The sequence below is a fragment of the Sus scrofa genome, chromosome 2 (assembly GCF_000003025.6).
Source record: "Sus scrofa isolate TJ Tabasco breed Duroc chromosome 2, Sscrofa11.1, whole genome shotgun sequence".
Lineage (NCBI taxonomy): Eukaryota > Metazoa > Chordata > Mammalia > Artiodactyla > Suidae > Sus > Sus scrofa.
The window spans coordinates 120,559,352-120,571,700 of record NC_010444.4 but is presented as its reverse complement, the minus strand read 5'-3'; the positions used below and the strand labels follow the sequence as shown (position 1 = coordinate 120,571,700).

General features: G+C 45.2%; 1 protein-coding gene across 4 annotated transcripts in view; it reads left to right on the top strand.

The window, feature by feature from the left end:
- Positions 1–11,606, top strand: part of SEMA6A (semaphorin 6A) — a 127,503-nt gene extending 115,897 nt beyond the window's left edge. For all 4 annotated transcript variants that reach the window (XM_005661593.3, XM_003354246.4, XM_005661592.3 and 1 more), the window contains one exon: positions 7,359–11,606. In XM_005661593.3, coding sequence (XP_005661650.1) covers positions 7,359–8,557 — 1,199 coding nt within the window. In that variant the 3' untranslated portion in view covers positions 8,558–11,606. The remainder of the gene's footprint in view (positions 1–7,358) is intronic.

Genomic DNA, 12,349 nt, shown 5'->3' with positions numbered 1-12,349 from the left:
CTCTACCGCTGCTCTCGGTGCAGCGCTGCCAGGGCCAAGTGCAGAAGAGTCGAGCAGAGGAACAGTGAGCCCAGCACTCTTGGTGGCACAGGGAGGAAAGTAAAGCTGTTTCTCCTCCAAAAAATATGAAATGGAACGAGTTTCATGCTCATTCTCCCTGGGATGGCATCTCATCAACAAACCAAAACGCATCAATTTCAAAGGTGATAGAACTGGAAGTGGATTCATCTGCAGACAACCACAGTCAGCATTATTTCAACATGGGAGTTTTAAAATAGCTTCTGAACTGAGGATATTAAACAGCCAGGAAGCTGCCTCTACTTTGGCACAGTTGTCATTAACTTGATACATCCTGAAGACCACAGCCCCTCCCAGTACCTAACTTCAGCCTGCCAGGAAAAAAAAGGAAAAAAAAAAAAATTGAAACGAAAAGAAAAAGGAAAGTTTGAGTTAGAAACTCTGAGCCCATTTCCATGGCTGCTGGCGGTTCAGTTTATTTCTAAGCCATCTGGTTCACATTATGCCGTAAGACAAGAAGAAGGCTGCTTCCTGCCCAGATAACCACAGAGAGCTCCCACCGCACTTTCCGTGTGGTCATCTCCATGGGCTGGGGTGTGGCTTTGAGGATAAATTGTCTCCAGTTAGGGTTTTTCCCCTACTTGTTTTCTTCTCTGCCTAATAGGGATTACAGCGGGCCCTCTGTGGTTAGTGGCCGTGATGCTTGGCCCGTGATTAGTTCATTCATTCATACTGCCTTGCAGGACTGTGAGGCTGGCATTTTGTTGCAATAAGATTTTCAAACAAGAAAAATTGGGTTGTTAGATTCCATTCACCCAAGTTGTTAGGAGGATTTCAAGGAAATTACAGGCTTGTCTTACTATAAAGCAGAATCAAGAGTCTATTTTTAGGGGATCTCACTCTGGGGCTTTTCTTGGTGTGTTGCCATCTTTCTTAGCTCTCAGACCCAACACGAACCCCGCTCTGGCTATTGCAGCGGAGGAAACGTCCATCCTCCTTTTTGCCTCTGCAAATTTCTCTAAAGGACACAGAGAGGCTTTGTTGTCTTTGTGGTCACCGGGTCTGCTTTACACAGATGCCTATTAATCACTTCACTATGGAGACAGACACATCCATCATATCACAGCGGCTCTGAAACGGCAGTCCAGTGAACACGGCCGAGGGGGGCAAGTGTGTGCTTAACCATTTCAAGGTACTGGCTACCTCAGGTCTCACATACCCAGCAAGGTAATTGGGGTAGGGAGGGGTAGGGCACTTCCTTGGTGCTTAGTTTAATAGGTACAGTAGATTTCATGTTTTTTACTTGTCTGTTTTCCTTCACTTTTTGATAGGACAGATAAAATCTTCCAGCTATTTCTCTATGATGCATAAGATAAGTATAGTTGAAGACAGATCTTAATTTTTAAAATAATAATAAATTCAGGAAGACTTAATGTGCTTTTGATGCAAAGGTACTCTGAGGCCTGTAATTTTTCAATAGCAGATGCAACAGGAAAAGAATAAGCTGAAAGTCGGCTTTCACAGGCAAGAAGACCCTTGAAATTGCAGGTAAATTAACCAGTAACTTTCCTTCCAAAACTGACACATCTTCTAAATGTCTTTTTAAGACTTTCAAGGCTTTTCACAGCCTGCTTCCAAATGGTGTTTACCTCTCACTCTTGTTTTTCCTCTGCAAATACTCATTCGTTCATGCATCCATTTACTATTTATTTAAGAGCTATTTACTGAGCACCTTTAAGCCTGGGGATTCAGTAGGAAATCTCTCTTTCCTGGAAATGTCTGGAGCAGTTTAGGTGTAAAAAACAAACAGAAAGCAAGTATCCTAAGAGTGCTGATTTTAGAACAGAGAGGTGCAGACCTCTGGGGACACTGACAGAAGGAAGAGCTAATCTGGCCTGAGGAAGGTGAAAAAGCCTTCCTCATTTAAGCTGAGACCTAAAGGAGAAGGTCAGAGGGATGGGAGGTGAGCAGGACCACTCCAGGCAGAGGGAACAGCCTGTGTGAAAGCCCAGAAGCAAATGAGAACGCAGCAGAGAGGTGCCTGAAGCAAAGGAGACCAGAAGGGAGGTGGGCCACTGGCCTTTCCCTGAACCTCCTCCTTGCCATCACTGGTTATTGCTGCTCTCTCCAGGCCAGCTGATATCCTATGCAACCTTAAGGCTTAGGTCTCATACCATCTCCTGCATAAAGCTTGTGCCCATTCACACTCAAGTAGAAGCGATGGGTCTCATGGTGCTTCCGCACTTTGGGTACCGTGCCTGGGTATGCGCCTGCCTTCTCCCTTACTAGATCACAGGGTTTGTACCTCCTTCACCTTTGTCTCTGCCAACACCTGGCATGGTGCTTTCATCTGCACTCAGTAAATGCTTGCTTGGAGCCAAACCCTTCCTTGTCCAGGAAAGTGATGGTCAGAGCATCAAAGGCATCACAATCCAATCTGGAGATAGGAGAGCATCTTTTCTGAGGTATGTTGTCCCAGAGCCTGGCGCTAGGCTCCCGATACAAACTGGAGGCAACAGTAGAGAACCCAGGGTTACCAGAAACCATTATCCAAATAAAGAGTTTCTGATGTCGGAAATTTCAAAATGCATTGACATAGTCATCAAAGGAAAAATCAGAACTGCGCTGGCCTTCCTCTTACTATACTGCTTCTAATTGTTCTTATTTTGAGCTACCCACTTCGGGGCCTAGAGGGTTGAGGTGTTCATAATCTTCTCGTTGCCTCAGCCTCTAAAATAGCTTCAAACTGCCTCTCTGAGACCTCCTCCCAGCATCCCTCCAGCATCTGAAGACTCTCTCACCTCAAGCAAAAAACAAAAAAACAAACAAAAAAAACATGGTCGAGATCCTATTCTTTCTCAGTTCTGCCAATTTAAGGCATGATTTCAGAGAAATCTCTAAGCCATGTGTGTCTTGCTTCCTGCAATAGGAAGGTGGAAAGAATAACCATTTAGCACCTCATGACTGGTGAGAAATAGCTGGCGGTTAATGAATCAATGCAAAGGGTTTTTCAGATGCTGTTCTCATTGCTAATGCCCCATTTTCAGTCTGTGAGAGCAGAAGGCCCAGGGGTTGGTAGAAGAAGGCATTTCAACATCCCAGGGTGGAGAAGCCAACTTCCCCGCTCTACAATGGGGATACCTGGGGAGTAAGGACAGCACCCTACAAAGGCCCTTCCACTTCCTCGGGCTTTCCATAAACCATCCGAAGGAATGATGTTGGTCCAGCTCCAGCCCTGTGCCCTTTGCAAAGATGCCTTTGTTGTGAATTAGTCAAGTCCACCGGAGCACTCAGGTGTTACAAATAACCCATTTACCTTCATCTTCTCTTTTGCGATTATCCCAGAGCAAACGTCTTCTCATTTTAAAAAAAGTTTATCTTATTATTTTGAATACACAGTGAACACCTTCATAGACTTCTTTTTATAATGGATGTGGGTGGGATTATATTCCGTTACATGACTGGAGGTATAACTTGTTTCTGTGACTTGAGAAGCAAGGTTATACATAGTCAGTTGAAATGACACCAGTTTAGAAGTCCATTAAAAATGTCTCTACAATGTATTGAAACCCATTTATTTCAGAATCACTTATTAAAGTGCACGGGGATGGTGGGAATGATAAATGCATGTAAAATAGGGTTCTGCCCTCAAGGAGCTGACTGCAGGATGATTACCTGACCAGCCATCTAACTATAATCACTGTGTTTGCCTCAACATTCCCCACTGTTGCTGTTTTACTTATTTCAAAATTCAGGAGCTGTAGGTGGTCCTGCAACAGAGGTAAACATTCTGGAACGTTGCCATGACACATCACCCCTTTGACAACACTTGGACAGCCCAAGCCTTGGAGTTGGGAACAACAGGTCCACCCCTGTCCCCTAGAGACCTAGAGCAAAGGGACTCTAAGGGAGCAGCTGTGACTTACTCTTAAGCCCTCTGTCAGCTACTAACCCACCACTTCTCTTACGTGGCTTCCTCTGACCTTTAGATGTGTCCGGCCAACTACTGCACTTATGTTCTTTCTTATTCAGTACCACCACTGATTCTTCTAACTACCCAGTCAGGCATTAAGATTGTGGTAAACCCACATTGCAGATGAAAAAAATCGAGGCCCAGAGATGCTGAGTCATGTGTCAAAAGGTCACCAGCAGTGAGTGGGAGCCTCAAACCCCAGGCCTTGGGAGATCTCTAGTGTTGCAGTACCCACCCCCGGCCTCACTGACAGAGCTGGTGTGTTCAATCCTTCACAGTGACCAATGGCCCAGGGTTGATTTAATCATTTCCATGATGCTGCTTTGCCCTTTTTCATGACATAAGCAGAAAGCTTTAAATCTGGAAGGCATTTTCCAAAAATAACTTTTAATGTCTTATCTTGACTTTGCTTTCAACTTAATCTCTGATCTGTTTCTAACCTTGGACATGGGGTTTCTGAATCTGCACAAGAGATGAGGGAAGCCACCTGCTTCATGGGAGAAACCTCAAAGCTGAAGAAATGCAGAAAGATTTTTAAGAACACTATTTACATAACAAAATGAGCCTGAGAAAGCTGTCTGAGGCACTGTTTTTCTCAAAGGTCAGACCCTGCTTAATCTGTTAACAACCTAAAACCTTAACTCAAATGTCATCACTAAGAGTTTTTCCCAGTGAAAGAGCAAGCGGAGTCCATGAGTCTAAGACAGCCAAGGATCTTCAGCCACGAAAGATTATTCAGGAGCTAAAAGTCAAGAAGTACTGAATAAACTTTAAAATTGTTAGCATTTCCCCAATTAATAAATGAAACAAATGGATTGGCCTTACTCTACTCTAGCCTTACCCTTTCTATGCTCCTCTTAAGCTGAGCCGGTAATTTAAATCATAAAAATGCCCAAGTCAGTTGTAGATAATTACCCACCAAAATTTATAGAGAAGATGCAGCCCCCATATACACAGTTGGCTGGAAGGGATCCATAAAATACCCATTGCTATGACAAGGTTTAATACCCACATTGGTGGGGGCCAGCCTGTGTTACACCCCACTAACATCATCAAGTCAATGAGTGACATTAAACCCATGGTATTCACAGGGGTACATTTTTGGGCCATTATATGTGGGTGGTGCCATAGAGCCCCACACAAAATCACAATTGAAAGAAAATCAGTTGCTATTTTAGCATTACGAGGAAATGCGAATTTAAGGAAGAATTTTTCATTAGCACAGTTCCTTGGTGACGAGGTATTAAAATATATTTGGATGCTAGACCCCTCACTGTTTGGGGAGTTTCACAACACAAAAAGTGCAAGTTGTAGCTGAATTTCCTGCTGGTTTTTTGCTTCTCAGTTTCTACCCCTAAAAGTTCACACAGATAAATGTAGAAATATTTGACAAGTGTCACATTTGGAAATTATTCAGTATCTTAACCATCTTCTCCCTGGGGTGAAGTGGCTCCCCTGCCCTTCGCTACCAAGAGCATTTGTTTTCATTTTTGTTTTTGTTTGTCTTTTCTAGGGCTGCACCCACCCCGGAGGCACATGGAGGTTCCCAGGCTAGGGGTCTAACCAGAGCTGTAGCCGCCAGCCTAGACCACACAGCCACAGCAACGTGGGATCCAAGCCGCGTCTTCAACCTACACCACAGCTCATGGTAACACGGGATCCTTAATCCACTGAGCGAGGCCAGGGATTGAACCCGAGTCCTCATGGTTCCTAGTCGGATTCGTTAACCACTGAGCCACAAGAGGAACTCCAAGACCATTTGTTTAATCATAGAATTTTTTGTTTCCCAAGAGATATCTGCTGCTTCTATTTATTCCCCACCTGAAGTCACAACTGGTTGTCACAAAACAGACATTTCCACAGCAACCAACTGTGATGTCACAATTGAGGGGAGTAGGACAGTTCACAAAGAGGAGGAGAATGTTTTCTTTCTCAGGCCAAGGTTCCTGAGTTTTAAAACCATCACTCTACAAATCGAAATATTTTAGCAGAAAGACCCATGACCAAGCTGCCTTTCTTCAGGGTCTCAGCTGAGACACACAAAGCATTTCAGCAGTTTAAGGGTTGGGTGTTGTGGGTTTGGGAAGAGGTAGAGATTTTTATTTCATTTCGTGCTAATTCTGTGCCACTGATATCTGCCAGTAAAAGACATTCAGCATATTCCAGAAAGAGTTGATTTAGTAGATGAAAAACGTGTCTCCAGAGACCAGAGAAGGTACATTTTCTGTCCTACTATCATTTCCATAATAGGAACAGTGTTTACATTTCCTCAACCCTTGCAAAGCCTCTAATGTATTCTTGTTCTTTCACTCTCCAGAGGCAGGAATTGAGGTATTTGAGATTTTATTTTTTAGCTACTGCATCGAGCACTTAAGATCTGACAAGTGTGATGTGTATTCTCACTTCGTATTAAAAAATAAAAGCGTCGGTGTTTGCATTTGATTAGAGTCTCTCAGCTTGGTGGCTGATTAAACAGGAACAGGGAAAGCAACGTTCTTCTGAAACACAGCCTCTTGGTTAATGTAGTGTAAGATTACTGACGGGTAGAGTCACATAATTTTTATTAAATTGAAGAGATTAGCTCTGCTGAAGAATCTCACCATGGCAGCAAACTCTAGCCGTAATAATGAGACCTGACACTTCTCAAACCCACTACAGGGCCCCAAATGGTCTCTTTTTCTAAATATTCTTTCAGTTCAAGTAAAGGAAGAGCTTCATTCAAATACTCAGCATATTCACCTGAAATTGAGCATGCGTGGGGGTTTTCTGTGCGTGTTTTGGGGGGGAGGTGAAGCAAAATCAGCATAAATATTTGTAATCTGTGAGCTTTTGCTGTTCTCTTTCACTATAAATGATACACACTGCCTTTCCCCCAGTTGCTCGAAATGCTAACATAGCTTTTCTCCAGATAGAGACGGTGCCTTACAAGGAAGTCATCAGTAAACACCCTGGAAGGGCTGGAGTGGTGTGCGATTCGTTCATTTAACATGCATAAAATTGTTGCCTTTTCCCACAGATTCAAAATATCTCACACTTTTAGGAAGACAAGGATTGAAAAAAGATCAAGAGGGAAAGGGGGGTAAATTCTGGAAAGGAAAAACTGCTATATTCCAGGGAGTACTTCAAAGAGGGAACAACACTTTTTCAGGACACAAAGAAGGCAATGCTTGAAATCTATTTACATACTTGGGGATGGGGTGGGGAGGGTTAATTAGTTAATGTTTGGCAAGCTGCGCCTTGAAGACAAGTTCTGCAGAGGTGCTATTGTCACTTATTACTGTTATTAATTAACAGGGTGAATGCCAAACAAAAATAAGCCTCGCGGTCTGCTTTCATTTCTTAACACCATATGCGGTGTCTTTTGCAGGAGTGATTCGGGAAAGTTACCTCAAAGGCCACGACCAGCTCGTTCCTGTCACCCTCCTAGCCATAGCGGTCATTCTGGCTTTTGTCATGGGGGCCGTCTTCTCGGGCATCATCGTCTATTGCGTTTGTGATCACCGGCGCAAAGACGTGTCGTCGGTGCAGCGCAAGGAGAAGGAGCTCACCCACTCGCGCCGCGGCTCCATGAGCAGCGTCACCAAGCTCAGTGGCCTCTTTGGGGACACCCAGTCCAAAGACCCCAAGCCAGAGGCCATCCTCACGCCACTCATGCACAATGGCAAACTCACCACTCCTGGGAACACGGCCAAGATGCTCATCAAAGCTGACCAGCACCACCTGGACCTGGCCGCCCTGCCCACCCCAGAGTCCACCCCGACGCTGCAGCAGAAGCGCAAGCCCAGCCGCGGTAGCCGCGAGTGGGAACGGAACCAGAACCTCATCAACGCCTGCACCAAGGACATGCCCCCCATGGGCTCCCCTGTGATCCCCACGGACCTTCCCCTGCGGGCCTCTCCCAGCCACATCCCCAGCGTGGTGGTGCTGCCCATCACGCAGCAGGGTTACCAGCATGAGTACGTGGACCAGCCCAAAATGAGCGAGGTGGCCCAGATGGCGTTGGAGGACCAGGCAGCCACCCTGGAGTATAAGACCATCAAGGAACACCTCAGCAGCAAGAGTCCCAACCATGGCGTGAACCTGGTGGAGAACCTGGACAGCCTGCCCCCCAAAGTCCCCCAGCGGGAGGCCTCCCTGGGCCCTCCCGGAGCCTCCCTGTCTCAGAATGGCCTGAGCAAGCGGCTAGAGATGCACCACTCCTCGTCCTACGGGCTTGACTATAAGAGGAGCTACCCCACGAACTCGCTCACGAGAAGCCACCAGGCCGCCACACTCAAAAGAAACAATACTAACTCCTCCAATTCCTCCCACCTCTCCAGAAACCAGAGCTTTGGCCGGGGGGATAACCCGCCCCCCGCCCCGCAGAGGGTGGACTCCATCCAGGTGCACAGCTCGCAGCCCTCTGGCCAGGCCGTGACTGTTTCGAGGCAGCCAAGCCTCAATGCCTACAACTCACTGACCAGGGCGGGGCTGAAACGCACCCCTTCGCTAAAGCCGGACGTGCCCCCGAAACCTTCCTTTGCCCCCCTTTCCACATCCATGAAGCCCAATGACGCGTGTACATAATCCCAGGGGGAGGGGTCGGGGTCGAACCAGCAGGAAAGGCGAGGAGCCCGCTCAGCTCGGCAAGGTTCGCGGCCGCTGAGTATCCACCCGACCAAGACCGCCGCAAGCGGCGCCCGGGACACTGGGTCCTCCGCTGGGACGCCAGGGGGGACTCCCGAAAATTGGGCCATGCGGTTCGGTGAAGGTTTGCGACGCGGGACTCACCTCCATTCTCTTCCTTCACTCTTCCCCCACCGCCTACAGCAGGTCGGACTCACGAGAAAACTTCAATCAGCATCACAAACATGAGCCAAAAGCACATACCCACTCACCCACTCACCCACCCCCAAGTGTGCGCCTGCGCCCGCAAGCGTGCACGCGCACATCACACACACACGCACACACACGTGAACAGCAACTGCAACATTGTGTCCATGACTGCGCTGGGCGCTGCCCGACCGGGCTGGCGTTCCAGGCTGCAAAACACAAATACATTTTTTAAAAATCATGAAAGTTAAAAAGACAAAAAAACACAGAATTCATTGATAATTCTAACTCAGACTTTAACAATGGCAGAAGTTTACTATGCGCAGATACTGTGAAATGCCCACCAGTGTTACAGCTTTCTGTTCTAGCAGATGAATGCCATGCTGGGCAACTATGTCATAGATTTCTGCTCCTCTCTTTTAATGAAATAACGTGACCGTTAACGCAAGTAACTCTTTATTTATTGTTCATCTTTTTTTCCTTAAGGAAAGGACTCTTCCACATCCCATTCTCTGAACAGCTCTTCAGAAAGCCCCTTGACAGTTAAACTATTTAACGTGAAATCCATTAACTGGAATAATTGAGTTTCTTTATTTTTACAATAAATTCACTGAGTAAATAAGTTGGAGCTGGAATTCTGAGCTTTGTGTTTGGACTGTTTGATCTCTAGCTAAAGGAAGAATTTAAGAGGGGAATATTTATTTAAATCTACCAGTTAATTTGTTGTTAGGTCTCTGGCCTATAACATGCAAAAAAGTAATTAGTTTAAACAAGCCCTTCCAGATCCTAACTTCTAAAAGCAACCAGGAGAGGAACTTTTAGAATGGCACATCCTGTCCCATTGGTGCCAACATGGCTTTGTCAGTGGTTCCTACTTTCTGTGAAGGCACCAGCTTGTGATATGCCATCTCATTTCACCTTGCATGTGAGACAGCAAACAAAATCCACCAATGGTGTGAATTAATTAATATGCTGGCTGCTACCTTGCATAAATTAATGGTTTGATCACATGGGGTTTTCGTGGGGTTACATCTGTGAATAGCCTGTTTTCCACATGTAAATTTGTGCCTTACACCCTGAGTTGTGTACACTTGTAAACTGTCAGTATGATAAACTTTTCCCCCTTTTGAAATAAATGCCGATATTTATTTAACCCTCCCTCCCTCCACCCCCACTCCAGCCCTCTGGAAGATTAGTGTCTAACAGATGGAAGAAGAATGCAGTGGTGATGGTTGTAATCCTGCAGCCTGGGAAAGCTGGGCAGCACCACACCCTCCGATTCACACTTCCTTCTAGTCGTGCCAACTCCAACCACCCTTTTGGCTGTGCTGTCAAGCATGGACCCCAGTGTTGTGGGTGGCAAATCCCCTTTCTCCAGAGCTCCCTGTTTCCCTTGTATTCTCAGATCATTTCAACGTGATGATATCCTCATTAGCCAGCCGAAAAGGAACTAATGCCCCAGCCCTCATTTCTGCTGTGTCCACTGCCTGAAGAACATGGTGCATGAAGTTGGGCAGGCACCTGGGGGTGGGGGGCAGTCTCCAAGCCATGTGCTCAGCACACACGTGCAATGCACACAAAGAAATGACATGGAAATAGATGCAGGCAGGCTGGTCCTTGCTGTGATTAATGAGTAACTCCAAGGACAAGGCCAACCACAATGGATGCTACAAAAACACTGACTGAGGCAAAGGTTTTTAATTTTTTATTTCTTTATCCTTTTGTTGTTATTGTTGGGAGGGGGAGGGGGTGGGGCGTGTGTTTTTTCCCCTTGGTTTTCATTAGCTCAAGCACACACAAGGGACTTTTGTTTACTCTATCAAGAACAAAAGAATTGTCAACATACTGTAAACCCTGTAAACCGTGAGCATTGTTGATTGTTATTGGTTTTTTTGTTTTTTTAAACAGCGAAACAGTATATTTGGTGGTCTCTTTGTCTCTTTTTTATTTCCAGTTTGATCATCTGGGTTTAGTCTTCTCTTTTAACAACAACAACAAAAAAAAATTTTCAAAAAAGACCATGGGGGGTAATTTTGAATTGGCTAGTGAAAAGTGGTGCCTCCATAATCAGAGTGAGACCCGGTATGTTGCAAGGGCACGTGTAAAATCTTTTGTTCCAAACATCCCTTGCAGTTTTGCTGTAGGTCAGGATAGGACTCTGTTGCTTTTGTGTAATGTTTTTGTTTTGGTTTGTTAGTGGAACCAATGTTCACTCCCATGAACTCTGTACCCCAAAACCGTGAACTTGGCTAGAAATAGTGTTTTTCCCCTTCTATTTTCTTTAGAAATGTGGAACTTAGGAAGGCGATGGGTATATAACACCCTGTTACCTTCTTCCCCAAGCTTTACTCCCAGGAGTATTGAGGTGCAGCACCGGCTCTCGTCTCCGTGTGTGGGTATCAATGCCTCAGCAGTGTCAAGACTTGTACCCCAGTCCCTGCATCCCACAGCACATCACTTTCGGTGTTAACCCTAAAATGCCCACAGGTATTGAGCTGATCTGCATTTAAGTATTTTCCCTTTTTCTTTTGTTCCCCATGGGGGAGGAGGGTCCATAAACCTGAGTGTGCCTTTGCTTTCCACCCTTGCTAGACACTGGTAGATGCAACAAACCCAGATTTATATTTGTTGTAAAGTTGTAAAAATATTGTGATGTCACCAGTTTTCCTTCCATCTCCACATCCCCTAACATCTGATTCACAACTTCATGTATGTTGTAAAAAAGAAAAAAGGGAAAAAAGACAAAAAAAGCAAGGAAAAGGCTCTTTATTACTTAAAAGTAATAAAACAAGACTGTTCTACATTCTCTTGTGTGTCCTGAACGCTTTTATTTATCTCAATTTTTCCCTTTCTCTATCGAAAGGATTCAACTCTTTCCTCCACTTCTATGTGGCTTCTAGAACATATGTCACAACGTAGTTAGACCCATTTGTTTGCAGTACCCACACCCTGCTCCCCCAATTATTGATGCGTTCTCTCTGCCTGCACCCAGCCTGCAATAGGACTGGAGCAGAAGCCACCGGTAATTAAAAGGCAGAGCACGCATTGACTCCCTCGATTCATTTTATGCATTTTCTTTTTATGGGCTTGTTCATCATCAAACATTTATGGTAGGCTTGATAGTTTAAGAGATCAAGGCTAGGATTTTAGTATGTAGGGTCCACTAAAAATAGATCCTTGCACAGATGTGACTTCAGCCTTTTTACATATTAATAAGGTGGAGGTGCCAGATTTTACTCCTTGTTAGCGTTTCTCTCTTGTAACCCAGAAGACATGGTTGGAGGTATATAGGGATGCAGCACTGGATTTTTTATTTTGCAGGATACTGTTATGAAATGCCTAGATCAGGTACTTCCCTCTGGAATATTTTTAAAACAGTTGTTTAAATAAGTCTTTAGCTGCGATCATTTACTTTAGACTTTCTGAGATCATTTCTTTCAAGTGTTTGGGGTCAGTCTGAGTGGGAAGTTGCAGTTTGGGACCTCAATTCACAGTGATCTAGTCACCTTGTGATAAGTCATTTTCAATTGTGTTTCTTGAATCCAT